This window comes from Alligator mississippiensis, chromosome 6 (assembly GCF_030867095.1).
Source record: "Alligator mississippiensis isolate rAllMis1 chromosome 6, rAllMis1, whole genome shotgun sequence".
NCBI classification, from domain to species: Eukaryota; Metazoa; Chordata; order Crocodylia; family Alligatoridae; genus Alligator; species Alligator mississippiensis.
The window spans coordinates 94,674,082-94,696,049 of record NC_081829.1 but is presented as its reverse complement, the minus strand read 5'-3'; the positions used below and the strand labels follow the sequence as shown (position 1 = coordinate 94,696,049).

Here is a 21,968-nt window from a genome sequence, read left to right as displayed (position 1 = left end):
GGTGGCAATGATGCGAGGCCCTGAATGAGAATGCAAATGTATTTGTGTACAAGGGCACAGAGAGGGCCTTCCTGAAGAACAGAGGAAGGCCATAGCTTCCCTTGAAGTTGTAGTCATTTTACAGATGGGGAAACTGAGGCGCAGAAAAAAGTAACCCCTCTGCAGTCACATTGTCAATCGGTGGCAGAGCCAGGAATAGGAACTCAGGTTTTCTGACTCTCCAGTCCTCTTTCATAATACTGCTTTGACCTCTTGTAAATGAAAAAGATCTTGTGACTGAAGTGGTAACAGACGGTTTTGGTTCCTATCCTCAGATGACTTTTAAATCGTGGTTTCAACATTGAATCAGAAAGAGAAGTTAAGATGCATGATTCACTGCTAGTGTTCTTGAGATTTCAGAGCAGGGAGCTTGTTATTGTCGGGTGAGGTTTTTTTGTATCTAGCCATTTAGGATCTACAGTTTGGATGTATGATCTTGCTTACTCTTTTGAACGTTCGGTGATTGCAGCCAGGACTTTCCCGCCACTGTAGGGTTTGGTTTTGTTTTTTACTTGCCTTAGAGGGAAACTCAGTGCCAACAGATTCCAAGTACGAGTGCACCCGCATGCTAATGGCAGCTTTGCCTTTAAAATCAAGTCAGTAGTTGACTTCGTCTTGGCACCTGTCTTAATGCTATGCCCTTGCCTGATGTTGCAAGGCCAGGCTTGTCTAATGAAATGAGAGACCTCCAAGGAAAGCCAAGATGCTGCAGGAATCAGTGGAGGCGACTTGAGAGAGGAACCCGCCGCTGTTAAATCTGCTCGTTCCGTGGACAAGTTTAGGTAACACCATCAAGCGCCCCAGAGGTTTGTTTCAGCCCCTTCTGGTTGATCTTACTACAAAAGAGTGCTCTGACTGCCCCTGGGAGTTCATTTAGAGCAGGTGGAGAACTAGGATTCAGGTTGGCAAACCAACCTAAAGCACAAGAGTTAGGGAGGTGGGCCATTCAATCTCTTGGTGTGCAGAGAACTGCACAGTAAGGCATCTACATGTGCGTTACTGCACAGTAACTAATCAGACATAAATTTGATACCTGCATGATGCAGGTATCAAATTTACACTCAAGTCAGTGTAAGCTACCATATTTACTGCGTAGCACGGGCGTGCATGTGTAGATGACACGGGAGTTAATGTAGACAGCCCAAACATTTTAATGCAGCTTTTTTTTTTCTTGCTTGGCCAGGTGGAAAGAGTTAGTGTGGAAGAATAGGTTCGCCCTTAAGTGCCCTTGACGGCGCCTGTTTCTGAGTTGGGTATCTATCCCAATAGACAAGCTTCCAAGCTGTGGCTGGCGCTTGTGAACCGAGTGCTATGGAAAACATTAATCAGGCATTCTTCTATTATACTAATAGTCTGCCTGTTAAACAGACCAGCTAGTCAACACTGAATGTTTCCAGACTGGTTCAGGGGATTTCCTCCTCTGGAGCCTGGTCTAGGAATTAGATTGAAAGCAGGATGTACAAGAAGGTAAGAGAAACTGGTCCAAAATCAAGCCTGATTATGTTCAGGGTCTTGGTTCTGCACCATCAGAATAAAGACTTGTTGATTCCCCTACATCAGGGGATCTCTTTTCTATCGATTTAATTCTGTGTCCAGAGATCTCTTGGAGGGGCCAGAGCTATGTGCTTGCAGTAGTGGTGGACCTTGCTATGAGACAAAGCTGCTGGAGGCAGGGCCAAGGGAGCATTACAGGGGTAAGTGGAAGACTTTTGTTCAGATGCAAATATTCTAATCTGGGGTTGGCATCCTGACGAGCAGGGTTGAGGATTAGCTCATCAGTTCATTCATGCTGCAAGGAACAAGACGGTCCTGCTGTGAAAATCTGCCAGGTAGTTGGAAGTCGGCCAGGTAATATCAGGAAGCTTTTTGCAGCCAGCAGGGGGTTAACCCCTGGCGTCCTGGAGAAACTGTTTTCAGTAATTTCATTTACGTCCTTGGTTTCTTTCTGCACTGCTTCTCTTCCCATCCCAAAGGATTCAGCACTGGCGCCCCTTGTTTTCAAAGGGATGGCTTTGTGGGTAGCGTGTGTGGGTGTGTTTGTCTGTGTGCATGCACACACATGCTTATGTATAAGCATAATCTCTACAGTGGGTTGTGAAGTGCTTTTGTAACGAACCCAGCCGCGTTCTCACACACCCCGCAATTGCCAGTGTGGATCGCAGGTAGGTTATCAAGACTTCCACCATTTGTGCCAAAATAAATATTTGCTGGCTGAGGGATAGTAAGTAATCGGCTTTATAGCCATTGGGATGATGGGAGGGAGAGATGGTGAAATGCCCCAGGCCAGTGCATCTCAACTTTGGAGCCCTCCTGTGTGAGAGGCACTATCTGGAGGCAAGATCCAATGTACGACATAGGTGTTGCAGTAATACGGCAGCACTGCAATCCTGCTCCAGCAGCAGTGTCTGGCCAATATGCCTCCCCTAAAGCTTAGACCATTAGGAGTGGGGCTTGGCTCTAAAAGAACAAGGCATTCACTCCAGATGTTGTCATGCTCATAGCTTCATGCCTGGAAGGACCTGCTTCCTTCCCATCTATCTGGCTTGTTGATCGGTAATTCCTACTGCCTTTCTACACTGCAGTTGTGCCGTGAGCATTAGTCATGAGGGTGATAACATTTACATGGATCTGTATATTTTCAGATTGGCACTTTTAATTCTGGTTGCAGAGGGAAGAAAACAACCAGGACTTGATGAGGAGATTGCTTAAGTCATTAGAAAAAGGCACTGATTATGGTAGATTGCACCCAAGAATGTGTGTGAGTACAAGGGTTTGGCATGTGGCGGTGCCTGTGCTAAAGCAGGCTGGACTCCTCACGTGTCCGGACAGCCTGTAGCATAACAGTGGCCCAAATGATGTTTTCAGCAGGGTTGTGCCCTCAGCATTGTTTGCTTAAAAACTGCTACCTGGCTTCATGCGCCCCCACCTGCCCGAGGCTGTTGGAAAATGCATTTGCCTCTGGGTAAAGTTAGCTTCAAGGGGTTCTTGTCACAGCCTAGTTTTGTTGAGTGACTAAAGCACAGAAATTGGGAGCTTGAGAGCTTGAGGTCCTTTCCTACCTCTCCCATGGACCTTCTATGTGGCCTTGGACAAAGACAGCGCACCTTTTTGTGACTCAGTTTCCCTACCTGTAGAATGGGGCTAGGATGTAGCTTGCAGAGATGGTGCAAGGCTGAAGTCATCAACGTGTCTTAAGTGCTTTGGACAGAAGGGGCCGGGGATGGGTGGTGCCGGGGGTCCTAAATCACAAGCTAATGGTGCTTTTCTTGTAAAGGACAAATGCCATCATCTTTTTTTCAAGAAGCTCGCCACCACTGAAAAAAACAGACGGCGTGGTGCGCGAGTGTGAACTGGGCCAGGGCACTACTGGGCTGTCTCAAGCTACTTGTCATAGCCTGAGATGGCACCAGGGAGAAAAATGGCTGAGCCTCACTCGCACCAAAGTCCCATCGTTCCTGGGAGCTGTAAGAGCTGGAGTCTGGTCTGGAGGGGAAAAATCCCAGGTGAAATTCTTTCCCTGGTGGCAAACATGTCTGGTGAGGATTTCACCCCCTCCCTTAGACTGGCACACACATATACTGCATGCACTGGATGTTGCTTGGCTTGATGAGAGCTATGCTGCTTTACTGGGGATTTGGCCCCTGGTTTTTATGAAACACGTCACATTGGCCAGCACCCGTTAACTATTCTCAAACTGGAGACAGGTGGCTGCTCCCATGAGTTATCCCCGCCTTCCCTCTTGTACTTGCCCCAAAGGCCGCATTGTCAGAGTTAAGTGGGTGATAAGGAAGGGGCCTGGGCAGTGCTGGATACAGAATAAAGATGCTCTGGATAGGGCTTGCCTACATGTAATTTAATTTGGCCTGTGATATATATATATATTTAACCCATTTAATTAAAGTGATGCACAAAGGTGCCAAGGGGCACACTCCTTTCCACTTCAGCCAGCCTGGTATTAGTTGAGCTTAACCCATCAAGACTAAGTTTTAGTTAAGTGGAAATTAGGCACTTTAAAACCCCAATTGAGAGTTTACACTGGTCAACACCGGCCTCCTTTAAACTTACATTTAGTGCAAATATGCAGAGCCTGCTTGAGTCTGTGTGTTCAAAGGCTTCTACAGGCCTCTTGGCAAGGCGAAGGCTGGACTCTGTTTCCTTAAAGGTGCAAACATTAGCAAGCGCATCCTGGGGCTGGCTTGCTTTCAGCCAGGACTGTACTGCCAGCAGCATGGCCTCTCATTGGCGCTGAGTTTATCTAAGCAGTGTGTTCCCTGTGTCCTGTAGACTTGGATTCTGACTTGTAAGATCTCGTCCTCCCTCGTTCTTCTGACTTCTATTAAAGCACCTCGCACTTCTGACTTCCCTAAACAGACCCGCTGTCTGTCGAGGACGCAGGAAACCATGTGCTGTCTGCAGGTGTCTTTGTGGTTTGGCGTGTTTACACGGCAGGTTAGATTAGCTAGGTTTATCTCGAGCAGATAGGAACATGCTGATGGCAGCAAACTTTCACTTTGACCCAGGGTGTGTTGCCCAGTGCTGCTTCGCACACTAGTGACGGGAAAGGCAGTAACGTTGCCTGGTTGTAAAATTGCCAAGACATTAGAAGGAGCCTCCCCACATGCTCAAAGGTCTGTAGAAGCTGGCCTCTTGGGGTGTTTTGGCAGGTCATGGTGTGGGTGGGTGGAGAGCATGCTCTGCCTTGCATTGGAGAAGGAGAGGACTTTAGTCTTAAGGAACCAGTTTGGCAGTTTTCACCAGCACTAAATTCAGTTGGAAGAAATACACATTGCCTGAGTGCTCACCCTCACCCCCCACAGGGTGTTAAAGCCCATTGGACTAGACTGTGACCCTAATGGGAGTATAAAAGGGACTGGTATACATGTTTTGTGACTGCAAAAAGCAGAGAGCACTAGGAAGCAGGCTGTATCCAGGCAGGTCTGGCAAAGCAGAGCCAGATTATGGGACAGCAGGACCGGATGTGCAAAAAGTAGAGGGAGCATAACGAGAAAGCCAGCAACCAAATCTGAGCTCAGCCTCCAAACAAAAAGGAATTATTGTGCCTTGGGCAAGCTGGTTTAGTGCTGATTTTTCCAGCAAGTTGCATTGGTCAGAAGTTGGGGAAAAAATAAGTACATTGCCCAGTTCAGGATTTGGAGCGTAAGAAGAGATCATACTGAGGGTTGATCTGTGGCCAGCTTTTGGAGGCAGCCACAGTGCTGCTAGTGCCCATGGCATTCAGCTCTTTCCTCCCACAAAGCTGTTTTTTTTAGGACTCTTCCTAGTCCTGGTTTATTTGAACGTGTCTGATTTTTGCAGAACCACAGGCAGTGGTTGGGTGTGCAGAGGCTTGCAGCCCTTCATCAAGGCTGCTGCTTGCAGGGAGGATCCCTGAACTGCCTCCGCTGCCCACGTCTGGTTCAGTCCTCAGCTTGGGTGGACTGAGAAACCCAGAAATGACCTTCAGTGACGCGTAAAAGGAGATGAAGCTATGCTGCCTCCTTGGCTTTGCTCGGCCCATTGCCCCATAAAGACAGCACTTTTTGTTAGCATCTGATCTGTTAGTTATTGCCTTGAGAAATCTTTCTGTGCATGTGCGTGTGCGTGCAAATGCAGCAGCTCATCATACATGTTACCCAAATGTTTGCATGATCTATGCAGTAAAACTTTCCGGCAGCACAAGAAGTTTGAAGGGGACGTGTAGGGTACGTGCTAAGGGCCCTTTCGCCCGTGAGCTGACACCCCCAATCTTTCCATTCCTGTCTATATGTGGGCTGTGCAGACCACGTCCTTCCTCTTCCTGCCTGTGCTAAAGCTGCCTCCAATTCATGCTGTGCTGCTGTTCACACACCAGCTCTTCAGCTCTACCAGCTACCAGTGTTGACATGCATGGAGGGCTTGATCCAGAGCCCACTGGACTAGTGCTGAACTCAGTGAGCTTTGAATCAGCCCCCAAATTACCGAGGTACCTGTTAAAACACCAGCAAATCCTCCCAGCATCCGAGTTACTACCTCCTTTCATAAGCAGAGGCAAATGAGCACAGCTCCTCCATCCTCACAGATTAAAAACAGCTTCAATTCTGGCCTGACGTGCCTTTAGCAAAGGCCACTCACTGAAGCGTGGCAGTGTAATACTGAAATACCCATTAATAACTTAAATATGCAGAATAACTTAAATATCCATAGGGGATATCTTGGAGTCTTTGACTCCTCTAGTTGCGTTAGAGTGATGTTGTAACGGTGATGAGGCAGGATTGATGCAAGAGGCAAGGATTTTTTGGGGGCAGTGTCTTTTATTGGACCACGTCTATAGTTGGGATACAGTTAGACAAGCTGTCAGGTGCAAGGCATTCAGCTCTCCTCTTGTAAGGGGTTTCTTGCACTGCAGAAATACGTCTGATTTGCATCCTGTTCCTGGAATAAAAAGCAGTTCCTCCCCAGTGAGAGCCAGGTGAGAAGGTAAGGCTCCAGGCCTTAAAGGATTAGCACTGAAATGTGTGGCATCATTTGCTGCTAGCATCTTTTTCCCACAGCTTTCTGCATGTCAGCATTTCCAGAACGCCTGCATGTAGCAGCCACCGCTCTGCTGAAAGAGGGCAAGCGTGCTTGTAGAGATGACCGGGGTGTAGGTTGTAGCCACATGGGTCTGAGCACATAGGCAGACAAGGTTCTTTGGTTGAATCTGATAGCTTTTATTAGACCAACTTAAATAGTTGGAAAAAAATGTTTCCAACTATTTAAGTTGGTCTAATAAAAGCTATCAGATTCAACCAAAGAACCTTGTCTGCCTGTAAAGATGACAGGGGCTCTTGCCAAGCTCAGGCAGTCATAAATTACAAGTTTGGATTAAAAATCATGAAATGTATTTATTTATTTATTTATTTATTTATTTATTTTAATTGATAAACTTCGGGTTTGTCCTCATTGCCTTCTTGCTTCAGAGCCTTTATGTTGTGTTTGTACCAAGTTGTTGAATGAAAGCCAGAAAGATATTAGGTCAAGGAGCTGGAGCTTTTAAGAAAGGCACTAAAAATCGGAAATTTGCAGGAATCTCAAGCATGCATATCACTGCCGCGGTCCTCAGTTTTGGACTGGGCAGCTGGTCAGACCAGGCCTGCATGTCGGAGCCCCCTGCATTGTGCATGCACATCTGCCTCCAGCAGACGTTACCCCACCCCGTGTATGCTTTTCTCTGCTCCTCTAACTGCTTTTTATTTCTTTCTCCTACCAGCTTTGTCGCACAGCCCCTGTGTGCTTGCCATGTGTTCCTACTCCCTGCTCTTTAAGAACAGTCATTCAAATGCTGTCCCCCAAATTCCCTTTCTACCTAGAAACCTCCCAGCTGCAACCACCAGACCTTGCTCTGTGTTTGCCTCTCTGCCGCCTTCTGCAGAGGAAGTCCTGGGCAGAGATCAGGATGCCTGCCCTGGACCTGGGAATAACTGATCCTAGAGAAGTAGGGCTGGAAGAGACCTCCAGAGGTCATGTAGTCCAACCCCCTGCCTGAAGCACAATCATCCCCATCCAAACTTTCCTTTACAAACCTGTTGTCTAACCCAAGGGTGCTCTACCCCATGCACTGTGGGCCAGGTCTGGCACACCTGGCCCATGCGAGTCTGCAAATTTGGGAGTGGAGGCTATTAATACTGTCACCACTCCCCCACTGCCACATTTCCAAACCCCATACAGCTGGATCAGGATCTGGCCGTGCCATTCCCATGTGACTGCATTGGGTCCCATCCAGGCCATTCGTGGGCGGCTGCATTGGGTCCCAGCTGGGCTGGTTTCATGTTGCTGGACTGGGCTCTGACTGGGTCAGCACTGCATGCCAGGTCACAGCCACGGACTGGATCTGGCCCGCAGGCAGACCTGGTCCCACTCATCCAGCCCACAGGCCACAAAGGTTGGGCACCGCAACTTGCATCTATCAGCAAATCTACAGTCAACCCGGACGCAACCATAAGGCATAACACCCTAACAGCAGCCAATGTCCTGCTGCTATGAAATGTCAATATATGCTCAAGAGATCCTGCGTAGAGGGCCACAGCCCCGACTATAGAGGAAGGCAACAACCCCCCACATACTCCCCCCGTACCAATCTGACCATGGGGTAAAATTCATTCCTGACCTCAAATATGGCAATTGGTCTGACCCTGAATGGAGGGGCAAGATTGTTGGTCCCAACAGCAGCAGTGGTTTAGTTAAAATCCGCAGCCTTGGCTGGAGCCATCACCAGATGTTTCCAAGGAAGGCAACCCGCTCCCGCTACCATCCCCTCCACCAACACGTATAGCAGAAGGAGAGGGAAAAAATCTTTCCTGGCTCCATGTGGCAACCAGTGAAGCCCAAAAGCATAGGAAATACCCATAGTAGAGCATAGCTGTAGCTACTAGATGATCCCTGATCAATGCTTGTCCAAGCTCTTCCTGAACACCTCCAATGAAGGAGATTGCAGAGTTTCCCAAGGTGGCCGATGCCACTGCCTCACTCTTCTAATGGCAAATATTTATTTTCTGGATAGCCCCATTACTGGTGGGGAGTTGGCCACAACTCCTGGGTTAATATCTCTTCCATAGCAAAAATAAAGCCAGGACAACTTGCACAGCCAAGATCCTAGCTAGAAAATGGCATCTGATGATGACGTAGTCTAGAAGCAGAAAGCCAAATTCCCTTCAGTTGCAAGTCCGCTGAGGTCAATGAAATTAGAATAATAGACAATGAGGGTTGGAAGGGATCTCAGGAGGTCACGTCTAGTCCAACCCCCTGCTCAAAGCAGGACCAGCCCCAACTACATCATCCCAGCCAAGGCTTTGTCTAGCTGGGGCTCAAAACCTCCAAGGATGGAGACTCGACAACTTCTCTGGGTGATCTGTTCCGGTGCTTTACTACCCTCCTGGTGAGAGTTTTTCCTAATATCTAACCTAAACTTCTCTTGCTGCAACCTGAGCCCATTGCTCCTTGTCCTGTCATCTGCCCCCACTGAGAACAGTCCAGCTCCATCCTCTTTGGACCCTGCTGCAGGGAGTTGAAGGTTGCTATTAAATCCCCTCTGTCTTCTCTTCTTCAGACTAATAATGCAATAAGCAGTATTTCATTTTTCCCTCAGCCTCTCATCTGAAGTCGTGTCCCAGCCTCCGGACCATTTTTGTCACCCTCTGCTGGGCTCTCTCTTACTTGTCCTCATCCTTTCTGTAGTGGGGGTCTCAAAATGGGACACAGGACTCGAGATGTGGCCTTACCAGTGCAGAACAGAGGGGAGGAATCACCCTTGATCTGGCCGTGTCCCTGTTAATGCAGCCCAGGATGCCATTAACCTTCATTACAAGGGCACACTGCTGGCTCATGTTCAGCTTGTTGTCCACTGTCACCCCAGATCATTTTCTGCAGAGCTGCTGCCCAGCCAGTCACCCCCAGCCTGTCCCGGTGCACGGGATTGTTCCTTCCTAAGTGCAGGACTTTGCATTTCTTATTGAACCTCCTGGGGGTGTCCCCACGAGCAGGAACATGTGTTCCCCAGGGACAACTAGCTGGCTGCTAGTTATCACCGGGAAATGCCCTTGCACACACAATCTGGCACAGAACAAGTTGGTCTGGTTGGGGTAGGGGAGGCTGGGCTGGCCCCAACAGCCTTATCTGGGGTCCTGGGGGCTGCCCAGGGCTCCAGCGGTGGTGACCCAGGTGCACAGAGCCAGACTGTAAATTCTTAGCATCATTAATAATGCCTTACAAACATGCAGCACATTTGAAGAATTCAAAGCACCCGACCGGCATCAGCTAACAGCTCCATAGCACTTCATAGATTTCATAGACATTAGGGCTGGAAGGGACCTCGGAAGATCATCGAGTCCAGTCCCCTGCCCAAAGGGCAGGAAGTCAGCTGGGGTCATAGGATCCCAGCAAGATAAGCATCCAATTTACCTTGAAGGTGTTCAATGTAGGTGCTTGTAACAGGTCCATTCTTAACCTCACCCTTTAGCAGGGCTGGGGAATCTGGGCAAGCAGCTAAATGACTTGACTGAGTCAGCGTTAGAAGTGAGCACCGCACCCAGAATTGCTGACTCTGTGCCCTCCCTGCTAAACCGCTCCCCTTTGCTTGTTTTTCCTGGGGCAGTAATTTTTGGTCAGGATGGTTTGAGTTGGGAGCACAGGGGCCAGACTGAGGGCTCTGCTCTGCAGATCCTGGGTGATGCTGCCAGCGTGTTGGAAGAGCTGCAGGGACTGCTCGAACTTCCAGCCGCTCTGCACAGCTGCTCTGGGGGTGCTCCATGGCTCTGAAGGACCAGCCTATCCTCCTCTGGCAGGTACATGCCTGACCCACCCACTGTCCATACCTGTGCGCTATGCCGTGGGCAGCGAGGGGCTGCAGGGTCCTGCTCGGGGGAACTCTCCAGGCCCTGTAGCCCCTCAACACCACAGGAGAGTTGCAAAAGAACCAGAGTGGGCAGCAGCAGAAGCCTTTGGTTGTGTCTATACAGCAGCTAGATGCTCGAGGCTGGCCAGTATAGGTATAATGGAGCCATTAAAGTATAGGGATGAAACTAGCCTAGGTTACCTACAGCAGTGAGGACACGGTGATGTGGGCTTCAACGTGAGCGGTACAAACCTGTTGGGACTCTGGGTTCCTATTTAGGCAAAAGGATTGTCTTCCACCACGGCTTCACTGCTAGATTAAAGCTGACCGGGGTATCCTGCCGTGTGGAGCCGTGACTCCCCTGATTGCAGACAGCAAGGAGCAGCCTCAAGTTGAAAGAGCTACTTGATGGCAATGAGGTTTCTGCTTTAGGATGATTGAAAGTTGTGGGCCTATGAGAAGGACAATCATGTAGGTGAAGAGTCCTAATATCCCACTCCTCTATAACCAAACAGTGCTGCTTTTCCCGCACGTCTGCACTTGGGGGAAGAGGGAAGCTAGTCTGGACCTGCCGCCAGATGAGAAATGCAGTTGAGAAGTGCTCTGTTCTTTGGCCGGCTGTGCCACAAGTGCATTAGAGTGAGATGCCAAAACCCACGGGACTTGCAATAGCAGGGTTTGAAAATTCAGGCCCATGTAGGAGGGTCAGAGTTTTTCATTAGGTCTCATCTACAGATGGTCAACACAGGGCTGGCATGCAGAAGAGAGAGAAACGGTGACAGGACAAAGGGCAAGAGGTAAGGAGACACTGCAGGGGAAGAGTTTGTGAGGACTGTGTACCTTGAAGGGTTAGGTTTAATCTCTTCCAGGATGTTACTGTTAGATAGATAGAGAGAGGCAGAGTTTGAGAGACAGCCAAAAAGGAGTCTCGTGGCTGTCTGGGTGCTGTTAGCATGAATAAAGAAACCTCTTTGTTCAAATGGCCCCTGACTCGGTGAACTGAACCCACAACATGGCAGAGATCTGGGTGAGGAACAAAAGGCTTGGGCAAAGAGCGACGTGAAGATGGAAATCGGGACGAGTCCCAGTCACAGCTCCCAGTTACTCGGCCACCCTCAGACCTTGTAGATGAAGCATGAAACCCCACTGAAGGCAACGTGCAAAGATATTTTTAAAAATATAGTAATAACATCTTTTTAAAAAGGTCATTTATTTTCCTACCAATTCTGGGATGGGAACGGGGTTGGCTGCTTTGCCTCACTTAGGGATCACCAAAAAAGTCAAGATTGTGTCTTTCACGTTTTACTGGACAACCTGGAAAATCTCATGATTTCTAAATAAAAAACAAATTGTCCATTAAAGTACTGAGCATCAGGACTATTGAATTTCCTTTTGTCAGGTCCAAGAGATGAGCCTTCACATTTTTTTTTCTCTATACTGAGCAACTTACTCTATTTGCAGTTTGCAGGTTACAAAGGCAGGTGTGTTTGTGTTTCTAATCACCAAGCAGGTGACCCCTTGGCATCGCCTGTCAGATCTTGGGGATCTCTAACCAGGAAGATGCCTTCCTTTTGGTTATCTTGTGTGGTTTTGCTTCCCCAAAGAGACAAAACTGGATTTTTCTGGCCGTTCTACAATTTCAGATTAATGATCTGTTAATCGTTGCCAGTGAAATGAAAAAGTAAAGCAACAGGGAGCTGTTCTGTAATCGCTTGTCGATAGAAATACGATCCTACACCCAGAACGGCTGCAACTGGCACATGAGTTACTGGTCACATGCACATCACGAGACCTCAGCTAATCAAATAATAATAATTATTAGGCAGTAACTTGCTCTAATAAGCGACTCCTAAAAGATTTTCTCCTGAAGTAATCTGGAAAAGGAAAAATAGCCTGAGATGAAGACAGCATCACGTGCCATTAGTACCAGCTTTTAATTGAGGTCATTATTTGGATTTTATTTACAGCCTAATTAGGTCACTTTAATTTGTCCCATGTATCTTATAAAGAGCATATCACGTAGATGAATGCTGTGGCTTCTAGGGCAAGAATGAATAAATAGCATGCGGAGTGCAATACAAAAGGGCATGCCTGCAGTTGTTGCTGCATTACAGAGCGTACCCAGGGCTTTTCTTTCCAAATTAAAAATATGCACATATGCATCTCCTCCAGCAGCAGTGGAACACCCTGAGTGTTTCCACGTTCATCAAATAAGTCAGTTTTGTAAATTGTGGGGCTGTTAATTTAGGAACAATCCATGCTTGAATCCTTTTTTAGATGGATTATAATGATGGTGTTTATGATTAGCAGCAGTATTGCATTTTTATAGCCTTATTAGTATGCATAGTGATGTACATAACTGGACAGAGGCCTCATCCAAGGAGTTTACTGGCCAGTTCAGAGAAATGCAATGCATCCAAACAAGGTTGTAATAAGAGATAGGGCTTGCATTTAAAAGATTGGAGTCTGCATTTAAAAGACAGCAGACAGGTGATGTGTCTGGGAATTTGATTCTGACCCTTCTTTGGTTAACATCAAAGGCAGTGCGACTCTTAAAATTATTGAATTAGTAGACTAGCTGTTGAGAAGCCAAACCTACTATGTGCACTGAAATGCTATGGGAAGTCTCCATCCAATGTGGCGCTCTCATGTTACCAGTTTGTAAGGATGGGCCAATAATCATCTATTTTATGGTTGGTCTCAGTGGGTGACCTGAACGTGTGAGAGAGGATCGTTGGAAAACAGCCACGCAACCAGAACCTGCAGCGGAGAAAGGGTTGGAAAGCAACTTGCTTGGCGCTGGTTAATCCCCAACGCCAGATAATCAGCAAGTTAAGAGCAGAAGCAAGGGAGGAGACTGTTAAATCCCTGGAGTCAGAGGTGGCAGACGGGCAGGTCTTGCCTGAATCCTGCTTTATCAACGGCCCGAGTAAATAAAGCAGGCAGCAAACAAAACTTGTGGTGAAGGAGCCCAGGACAGAGGAACTGGATTGAAACGCTTCATTCCTGAAGCAAGGACTGCCAGAGCTAGTTTAGATGGGATTATTTTCAAGGGACTTTGGGTAATTTAATTTGTTCTGAATTATAAAACTGGAGGAAAGCAAAGTCCTGCTTTCCCCTGGGGCTTTTTAGTGTGTTTGCTGTGCAATGTAGTCACCGAGATGGGAAAATCTGCCTGACTGGTTACAACCTAGGTGTTTCTCTGAATTCGGTAGTGCATATTGGACGTAAGGCAGTTTAGACATCTAGAAGTCCGTGAGCGTACACTGAGATATTTGATGGTCCGTCTCAAAGTTGTCAGTTGTGCTATTCGGCAGAAAAGAAAAATTCCTCCTCTTTTTTCTCCCCACATCATTTTCCCCCCCTGCATGGAAATGCTTCTTGTTCTCTTGTCAGTAGCTATCCCATTTTTGGTTGTTCAAAAAAGACCAGTGTTAACCTGCACCCCAGAATCCTTTTGACTATTCAAAGGGTTCAGGGGGAATCGATGCAAGGGGCTTCTCTTCTGCAGGTTCTGGCTATTGAAACAATCTGACTTTCTGCCACCTCCGCCTCTCCTCCTTGGTGTAAACATCAGCTGGAAGCATTATTTCCTTTTCATAGCCGTACACGGTGCAATTTGGTTTTTGTGATTATCGCCGGTGAGCAAAGTTTGCTTTTGGAAGCTGCTGACGTTAGTGCTCTTGGGTTCATACCGATTACTAATTACAAGGATCAAGCTATAACTTTCTATTTGTTATATCTAACTTTGGAAGGCAACTTTACATGTTTCTAGAGGACTGCTAGGCTGCAGGTGGGAGAAAAAAAGTCTCGTCTTAGTGCCAGTGAAAACCTGACTGATCTGCCTAAGCAGGAACAAATTTCCTTGAAAATGAGTGAGAGATTTCTTCCCATCCCTCATCTGATTTAGGACGGTTTGGCTATTCCGGCCATCTGTGATTTACAAGGTAACAACTGGATAGGGTTGCCTGAATACTACTAATAATATGCTCTTGCAATCAAGCCTTTGAATGGGATTTCACTCTCGCTCAACTTTTTTTTACTGTCATTCCCCTAGACCCAGACTAAAGTCTGTGACAGTCAGTGGAAAGATTGTGAGTCAGGTCCTTCAGAGTCGCACTTTGTTCACAAAATGGATATTCGGTTCTAGAGCGTGCATAGACAATGCTGGAGAAAAGCAAGTCTCCACTTTAAAAATCAAATTGTGCCATATTAACAGATAGCGTTGCCAGTTAAATAAATGCATTTGGCAGAAAAATTAATATCAAATGCAACTGAGCTTGTATCCTCCTCTCAGTTCAGAAGGGTCCTGGTTAGCCCCCTTGAAGTGGCAGCCTACTGAATGAGAAACAACGGGCTAAAGGAGTCTTCAGGAGGTGCCCAATGAAGAGGGCAAAGTATCTGATGAAAAATGCACAGCCTTCTGATCAGGTGCCTGGTATCTGGAAATGCAGACAGGGTAACGAGAAGGTACAGCGTGTACTGTAAACAAGGCTGGGGAAGGTCACAGCTGCGTGTGCACAGATGTGTTTTATGGGGAGAAGGTGGCTAATCTTAAGTGTGTATTAAATGCACGAGTGTTGGAAAGGATCACAAAGCCACCTTCCTGAGTCACATCTGCCAAATCAGAGACATGCGTGTTTGCATGGGGTTTTTTTCTCAGATCTCCTATCAGACTTTCCAAGCGGTCAGCACTGTGACTTTGGAGGAAACAGAATATAATAATAGGCCCTTGTTCAGATAGGGTCTAAAGAACTGATAAGGTCTAGTGTAGTCTGGAGTGACTAAGTTGCAGGGATCAAACTATAACTTTTCCATTTCGATTATCTAAATCTGGACTGTAACACCATGTTTCTAGGCCACTTGGCTGGCATTAATAAAAAAAACAAACCACCAGCTAGTATTTAGGCCATTTATAACCTGGCTGAACTACTTAAGCACGATGCTGAAGGGCCTCGCCCCCCAATGTTTCCAGTGACTGTCACGGGCTGTAGTCTGGTTCCATGTAAATAATCGGGACTAACGAACTGGCATGCTGTTTTCCCATTTGCTTTTTAAAACTTGTAAATATTTCCTTTGCGTCGTTGTTCTGGTTATGCAGGCAGAGAACGTGGGGCCAGGAGCAGTCAGCTTGACAGTCTGATGCTTTTCAATGTGCTCAGCATAGGTGGGGCTAAAAGAGGTGCATTGCACTGCTGGGCCGGGCCTTTCGTGACAGTCTGTCCCAACCCCCGGCTCTGATAACTCCCTTCCCCCAGCTGCTTCCTGCCTCTTGGCCCTGAGCGCAATCATTTGTGCATGCTTTAGATCTGAGATTTCACAGCCTGGTCTAAATCGGTCTGTCTGAAGTATGGCTAATGCACCCCTCTCGTATTGGCTCCTGTGTAGTGCGTTAAGTAGGCTGGGAAGCGAGAAAATCATGCTAAAGATGAGTCAGTGAAGGCAGTAAGAAAACTGATTACCAAAGCCCTACATGGGATGATGGATGGGGAACTCTTTTGCAATTACTTTGGCTAGTTTGGGAGTGGTGGGGGTGCTGCAGTGTGCTATGGAGAGGACACTCAGGTTGCCCTTCAAACCATTCGTACTCAAGCCATACGGCCCCTTACCCCGAGTGCCCGTGTTGAGTAGCTCTGTCTGGGCTAAGCTCGGGCTGACGGCAGGAGGAGAACAAAGCGTGCGCCAGGGTAACACTGATTTTGTAAGCGGGTTTTGGGTCCCCGATGACGAGGGAGGGCCTTTCATCGTTTCGGAGTTGTTAACTATGAAAACTATTCCAGGGGCTGGAAGGGACCGTGCAGATCGTCGGGTCCAGCCCCCTGCACGTGGGCAGGAAAGACGGGCATCAAGATGCTTTTTCTCCGATGCTTTTCCAGGAGGCGTTGCGTTTAGTTTTCTCTCCTTTAGGGTCGGGGCTTGGACCTCTCTGCCCCATTGCATCTCTTCGTGCTCTTGCCCTGTAGGCATGTAGGAAGCGGCCTCTCCACCCAGCAGTGCAGGTGGCTGTTGTTGCTGCCGTGTTGGAAAGCGGTGCTGGACCGTGGTCAGGCAAAGGGTGTCCACGGCTCTGGGTGAGCTGCTCTTGATCCTGGGGGGGCGGGTGCCCCTGCTGAAAGGGACCGGCTGCAAAACAGAGTTTGCATGGAGGAAGGGGATGCAGGTGGAGGATGCACAGGATGCAAGAGGCGGTGGTGCCAGCCCCTGCCCTGCCCACTGCAGGGCAGAGGGTCTGCATCCCCCGCCCCTGCCCTCAGTCCCCCCATTGCAGGGCTCTCCCCAGCTGGGATGCTCCGGGGAGGGCACAAGGGGCAATGCAGCATCAGGCCCCTGAGCCCCTTTGCTCCCCCTCCTCCCCCTGCTCCAGTGGGCATTCCCCACCCCCCTTCATTCGCAGGGGACTGGCCCACAATGGTTTCTCCCTCTGCTCCCCCCTTTCCCTCAGCACAATGGTTCCTCCCCCTGCCACCTAGGCGCGGTGGTTCCTCCCCGAGCGCGCCGGTTGGCTGGCAGAACGCCCCGGCCCCCGCCCTTCTCCCTCCCCGCGCTCTGATTGGCTGCGCGGGGGAGGAGCCGGCCAATCCGCTCGCGGCCGTGTCGCTGGGCAGAACAAAACAAAACAAACAGGGCAGCGCGGCGCGGAGCAGGCGGCGGCGGGGCCGGGCAGGACCGGACGGGACGGGGCAGCGCCGGGACCCACCGACCGACCGCCGCCCACGGTACCGCCTCCCGGGGGGCCCTCAGGCTTGTGGGGCAGGGGCCGGCGGGTCACGAGGTCGGAAGGGGGCGTGACCTCTGACCTCCACAGGAGGCGGGGGGCGCTGTCCCGGTGACGTCAGGGGTGAGGCGTGTGTGACGTCAGGGGTGGTACCCCGGTGACGTCAGGGGCGTGCCGCAGAGGCGAGGGGCTGGGGTTTTTTGGGGTGCCCCAGGGACACCCCAGCCCGCAAAAAAGGATGGTTTTTCACAACCCGGGAGAGCGGCGTTTGGCGGCCTTTCTGCCTCGGGGAGCCCTCGGCTTTCGGGTTCTGCCAGCTCGCTCCCCTGCCCCGTTTTATGGCAGTTAGCCGCAAGCTGTCTGGGCGCGCGGGTTTATGTTTGGGGGCTTAAGCACCTGCATCGCCGTCGCCCCCGTCCTTGCCCCGAGGTTGACGAGGTAAGGCCCTCAGTCGTTGAACCGTCACGACTCCCGACCGGACAAAAAACAGCATCTGATTGGCCAAGGAAGCCTTGAGCCCGGTCCTTGGGTCGACCAATGGAGGGGCAGAGCGGGCGGCTTTCCCCTCGTGCCCTCAATCGGAGACGACCCTCACACCAAGGAGAGCCCCGCCGATTTCAGCCGGGGTTTGTGGCTGTAGTGCCCCACACCTCCTTGCGCAGCACAGATGCATTTTATTTATGTATATATGTGTGTGTGTACATATATACACATGCATATATGTGTGTATGTATGTGTATATGTGTGTGCGTACGTACATACATACGCATACATGTGTGTATGTGTGTGTGTACATACGTGTGTGTGTGTGTGTGTGTGTACGTACGTACATACATACGTATATATGTGTGTGTGTGTATAATTTGTATCCAAGGCCAAATTATCCAAAACTAATTCCAGATCTAAGAGTCCAGAGCCACAAGTGGCCCTGCCACCGGCAAACATCCTGTGTCTGCACCAGGGGCTTCAGATGTTTCCAAAACCTTTGGCGGGCATCCTACGTGCAGGCCCAAGCGCAGGGGTTCGGATGCCCCCGCGGTTGGCTTGCCCTCGGAGCAAGCAAGGGAGGAGACTCCCGTGTCCGTAAACTGGGCGTAAAGCCGCTGCACCTCGGCGGGTACCGAACCGCGCCGGAAGAGCAGTTCTCCTGCGAAGCGGTTCAGGAAACTGCCTTCTCGGACACAGGTGCGCGGTATTTCCCCTGCCAGGTTAAGAAGCCAGGACGCTTGATCTGAGCCTTCATGTCTTCCAGTGCTGTAGCATTTTGTGGGTTTTTTATTTTTTATAATTGAGGTTGATTTGGGCTTCTGAGGAACTTGTCTCTGTGGATACTGGAAGCTGCTCTACAGCTATAAGCTAGTTGTGGTAATAAATAAATATGGTATCGAGTAGTTTCCTTCTGATATCTTGATGCAGGAGATTTACCCATTGTAACAAGTCCCTGCTTTGAGAACTCTTTTTTTTTTTCAGTTGCCGTCAAACACAAACTTGATTTCTTCTGTCTTTCCACATGTCCTACATATCAGGTTTCCCTCCTCCCCCTTTGGTTAAATACTAGCTATAAATGTTGGGGGAAGATGCATAGTCCCTGTGTCTGTTGTATACTGGGCCTACGTCCCTGCTCCCAGGAAAGTAGTATGGCTGTAACCCTGTGAAAATGAAGTATTGACACACGTGGTAGAGGGGAATGATTCAGTATTTCAGCACTGATCCATGGTACCACTTGAAAGCATGTGTTCATGGCTTAATTAAAAGAATGTCAATTCAGAGTCATCTGGACGAGTACATTTTAGTTAAGTCTGTGAATTAAGGCTGAGAAAATATAGTCTCAAATACTAGCTCTTTAGTTCCTTGGGCAGATCTCCATATCTCAGTATCCTACAGTCAGAGAACACTTACGTTTTATACCGTTTTTCTGTCTTTTGTGGGAAAGACATTGTGGTCTAACAGATAAGTGTCAGGACTGGGGAGACCTTAGTTCTGCCACTGGTCTGCTGAGCAGGTGGTCCTGGGTAAAACATTTCCCCTTTCTGTTTTCCCCTCTCTTTTCCCACCTGTAAAATGGAGTAAAGCACTTTGAGCTGCATGGATGAAGGGCAGTATATAAAAGTAAGGTAGGTAGTTTTATGGTCAAACAAATGCAATCTGTCTCAGTGAATATTTACTTATTGCCTGGTATAGGATACAATTCTCTAAGTGCTATTTAACAGCAGCTTAAATGGAGAGAAACCACGGTGTATTTGACTTGATGGGAGTGGAAGAGACTATATAGCTGCTTTGAACAGCTTTTGCTGTGCATAACTTCTGGTGGTTTTCTTTTTCAGTAAACCCTAATTAAGCATCATGTGTGCTAGATGTGCCATGAAGCATAATAGTAAAAACTCCCATCCTCCAATAAGTGATGCATATTCATTTGAAAACTTGCTTTGAATACACGACAAACCACTTTTTTGATTAGATCAAGTTTTAAGCAAAGTAGGTGCATGCTGGCTTGCTTTTAGGTTGTTAAGATACATTTATTTTATTTGTTTATTTTTATTATTTATTTTATTATTATTATTATTTGTTTATTTGTTTATTTTATTTGTACATACCTTTTAAAGGGGATTAGTAATAAAGGTTTTTAGCAAGTTAGCTTTAGGAAATGTGTGAAGTATTATTAAATACAATGATGAACATCAGCATTACAAAGGTTGAACAAGCCTTTTTACCTAACATTTACTGTCCAATCTGAACATGCAGTTTATGCATCACAAGACTGAGACTATATCTTCCTAATCGGTACGAATGTGTGATTTGTAAAACGTTGTTCGGCAGCAGCCACGGCACGAATGAAACATTGGCGTTCAGTGACAACAAGGTTCTGAACCTGATTGTCACGATGCCCCCAGCAATATTGAAAACAAAGTCCCTCTAACACCCTGAACGCTGCTGTTTTCAAACCACTGAATGGGAAGAAGTGCCAGCTAGATCAGTGGGAGTCCTGCACGGAAGAAAGTGGCTTCTGCTTAGTACTTGGTGTTTGTTATAAACCTGTTTTCCCCAGCTTTTGTGTATTATAGCCTCTATCTTTGCACACGCCTTGTACTTTCTTTTTTGTTTTTAAAGGAGAGAACAACTGTGATGGAACATTTTACCAGGAAGAAAAAGACTAATTGCGCAAGCTAGTCAGTATATGTGGATTCCCCTGGATGAGTAACCCACAGAAGAGGACATTCAAAACAAAATAAAAGTGTTTGAGGACATTGGAGAGCTACTGGATGATTGAGGTACAGTTGAAAGAGGAGTAAATGGTGGATGGGATGGGAATAAAAATATATCTTCATTAAATGAGGTAGTTACCTGTTTGAAATTGGCATGTGACATGGGGAAAATTGAAGATTATGCACACTAACAAATTATTGTAAGAAGGATTTTTATTATTATTATTATTATTATTTTGCACCATCAATTACTGGTGACTGTTGTTCTAATCAGTAGGAGTGTGGTGGGCAACTGAACTGAAGGAAAACCAGAAGGAAGGTGAAAGTAGGGTGATGTCATTTGATGTCACAATCTTGTCACTTAACAATAAGCCGTTTGCAGGGCAGCAGCAGACAGAAAGGGGAAAGGAGAAGAGCCATTGAAGTCTCGTGGGACAGAGACACGTGGAAGTAACTTTCACAAGATTTCACGAATCACTTTGTAAACTTTGCAGGTAAAAATGTGTGATCGTAGTTGGAGCCAGTGCACCTTTGTGTACAGCCCACCTGACTCACCTGCAGACAGTAGTCTCGCAGGTTGAAATCCCCTCTGGGGAAAAAAGAGCTGGATGATACCATCTCTTGCAGAGTTTCAGCATGCAGCAATGTCTAGAGCAGCAGCATCTGGGAAGGGCAGAGATGGAGAAGATAGGAGACAATAACAAAAATCTCTTCAGAAAGAGAACTTTTTACCTTGACACGCCCTTCTTTCCCGTGCTCCATCCCGCCAGCAGAACAGGAGAAGGCATAGTTGGAAAACAGGTTTATATGAAGAATAAGTTGTATAGGCTGAGGGCCTGTACTTGGGAGAGGAGCAATAAACTGGTGCATGCTAATGGATTATCTAAACTAGTGGCTTTGAAACTGGAATATGTGGTGCTTTGCCAGGGTATAGGTGCCTAAATTTTAATGAAGGTGGTGGAGGTTCTGACTGGTCAGTGCACAGTGAGTAATGTCTTGCCATGCATTGACATTGGTGTCAGCACTCTTCCTAAGAATGAGCCTGCAGAGATGTACAGGGGGTACAAGCAACAGTATTTTTCAAGTAAAGAGTTATGCAGCCAGAAAAGTTTTCAAGGTTTTACCAGTATAATAGCCACATCTGCAAAGCAAAAAAAAAATTAAAGGGGGGGAGGGGAAGAAAAATACCTCAAGTATAGGCCGGACCTTGGTCTGGATACTTCCATGCCATTTTTGCTCTCTCATGTTATGTTTTCAGTCTCCCATGAACTTTAGATAGTTAACTATAACGTAAAACACTGGGTGCAGCTCTTAATTGTCTGATTCCTTTAGAAAGTAGTTTGCTGAAGAAATCAAATACATTTTTATAGTCGGTATGATTGCACTGATTTTTACTTAAGCTTTCCCATTTTTGTTTGTTCAGGTCTGAAAGTAAAGCATTAAACCATCAGTTCACAGTCAGTTCAGTTGAAGTACAGTTAAAGAACTATGGAAGTAGAAAATGAGCAGACACACTGTGTTAACCCCAGAGGTAAGAAATAACTTTGGTATTCTCTGTGTGAAGTTGCTTAATTGTGAATTGCATCATGTAGCGATCCTTTTAAGGATCTTCGTGACAAAGCTGGATAACTCTGTTTTTAGAAACTAATCTATTAACTTTGTT

At 47.6% G+C, this 21,968-nt stretch overlaps 1 protein-coding gene across 5 annotated transcripts in view; it reads left to right on the top strand.

Annotated features, from left to right (window-relative positions):
* PDCD4 (programmed cell death 4) overlaps window positions 1-21,968 on the top strand; it is a 37,238-nt gene that overhangs the window by 1,390 nt on the left and 13,880 nt on the right. Inside the window, exons 1-4 of one of the 5 annotated variants that reach the window (XM_014594670.3) lie at window positions 2,183-2,201; window positions 20,211-20,371; window positions 20,688-20,799; window positions 21,729-21,836. In XM_014594670.3, coding sequence (XP_014450156.1) covers window positions 21,794-21,836 — 43 coding nt within the window. In that variant the 5' untranslated portion in view covers window positions 2,183-2,201; window positions 20,211-20,371; window positions 20,688-20,799; window positions 21,729-21,793. Of the gene's footprint in view, window positions 1-2,182; window positions 2,202-16,994; window positions 17,104-20,210; window positions 20,372-20,687; window positions 20,800-21,728; window positions 21,837-21,968 lie in introns of those variants that run through there. The other 4 variants (XM_014594675.3, XM_019485975.2, XM_059730183.1 and 1 more) reach the window with 4 other exon arrangements.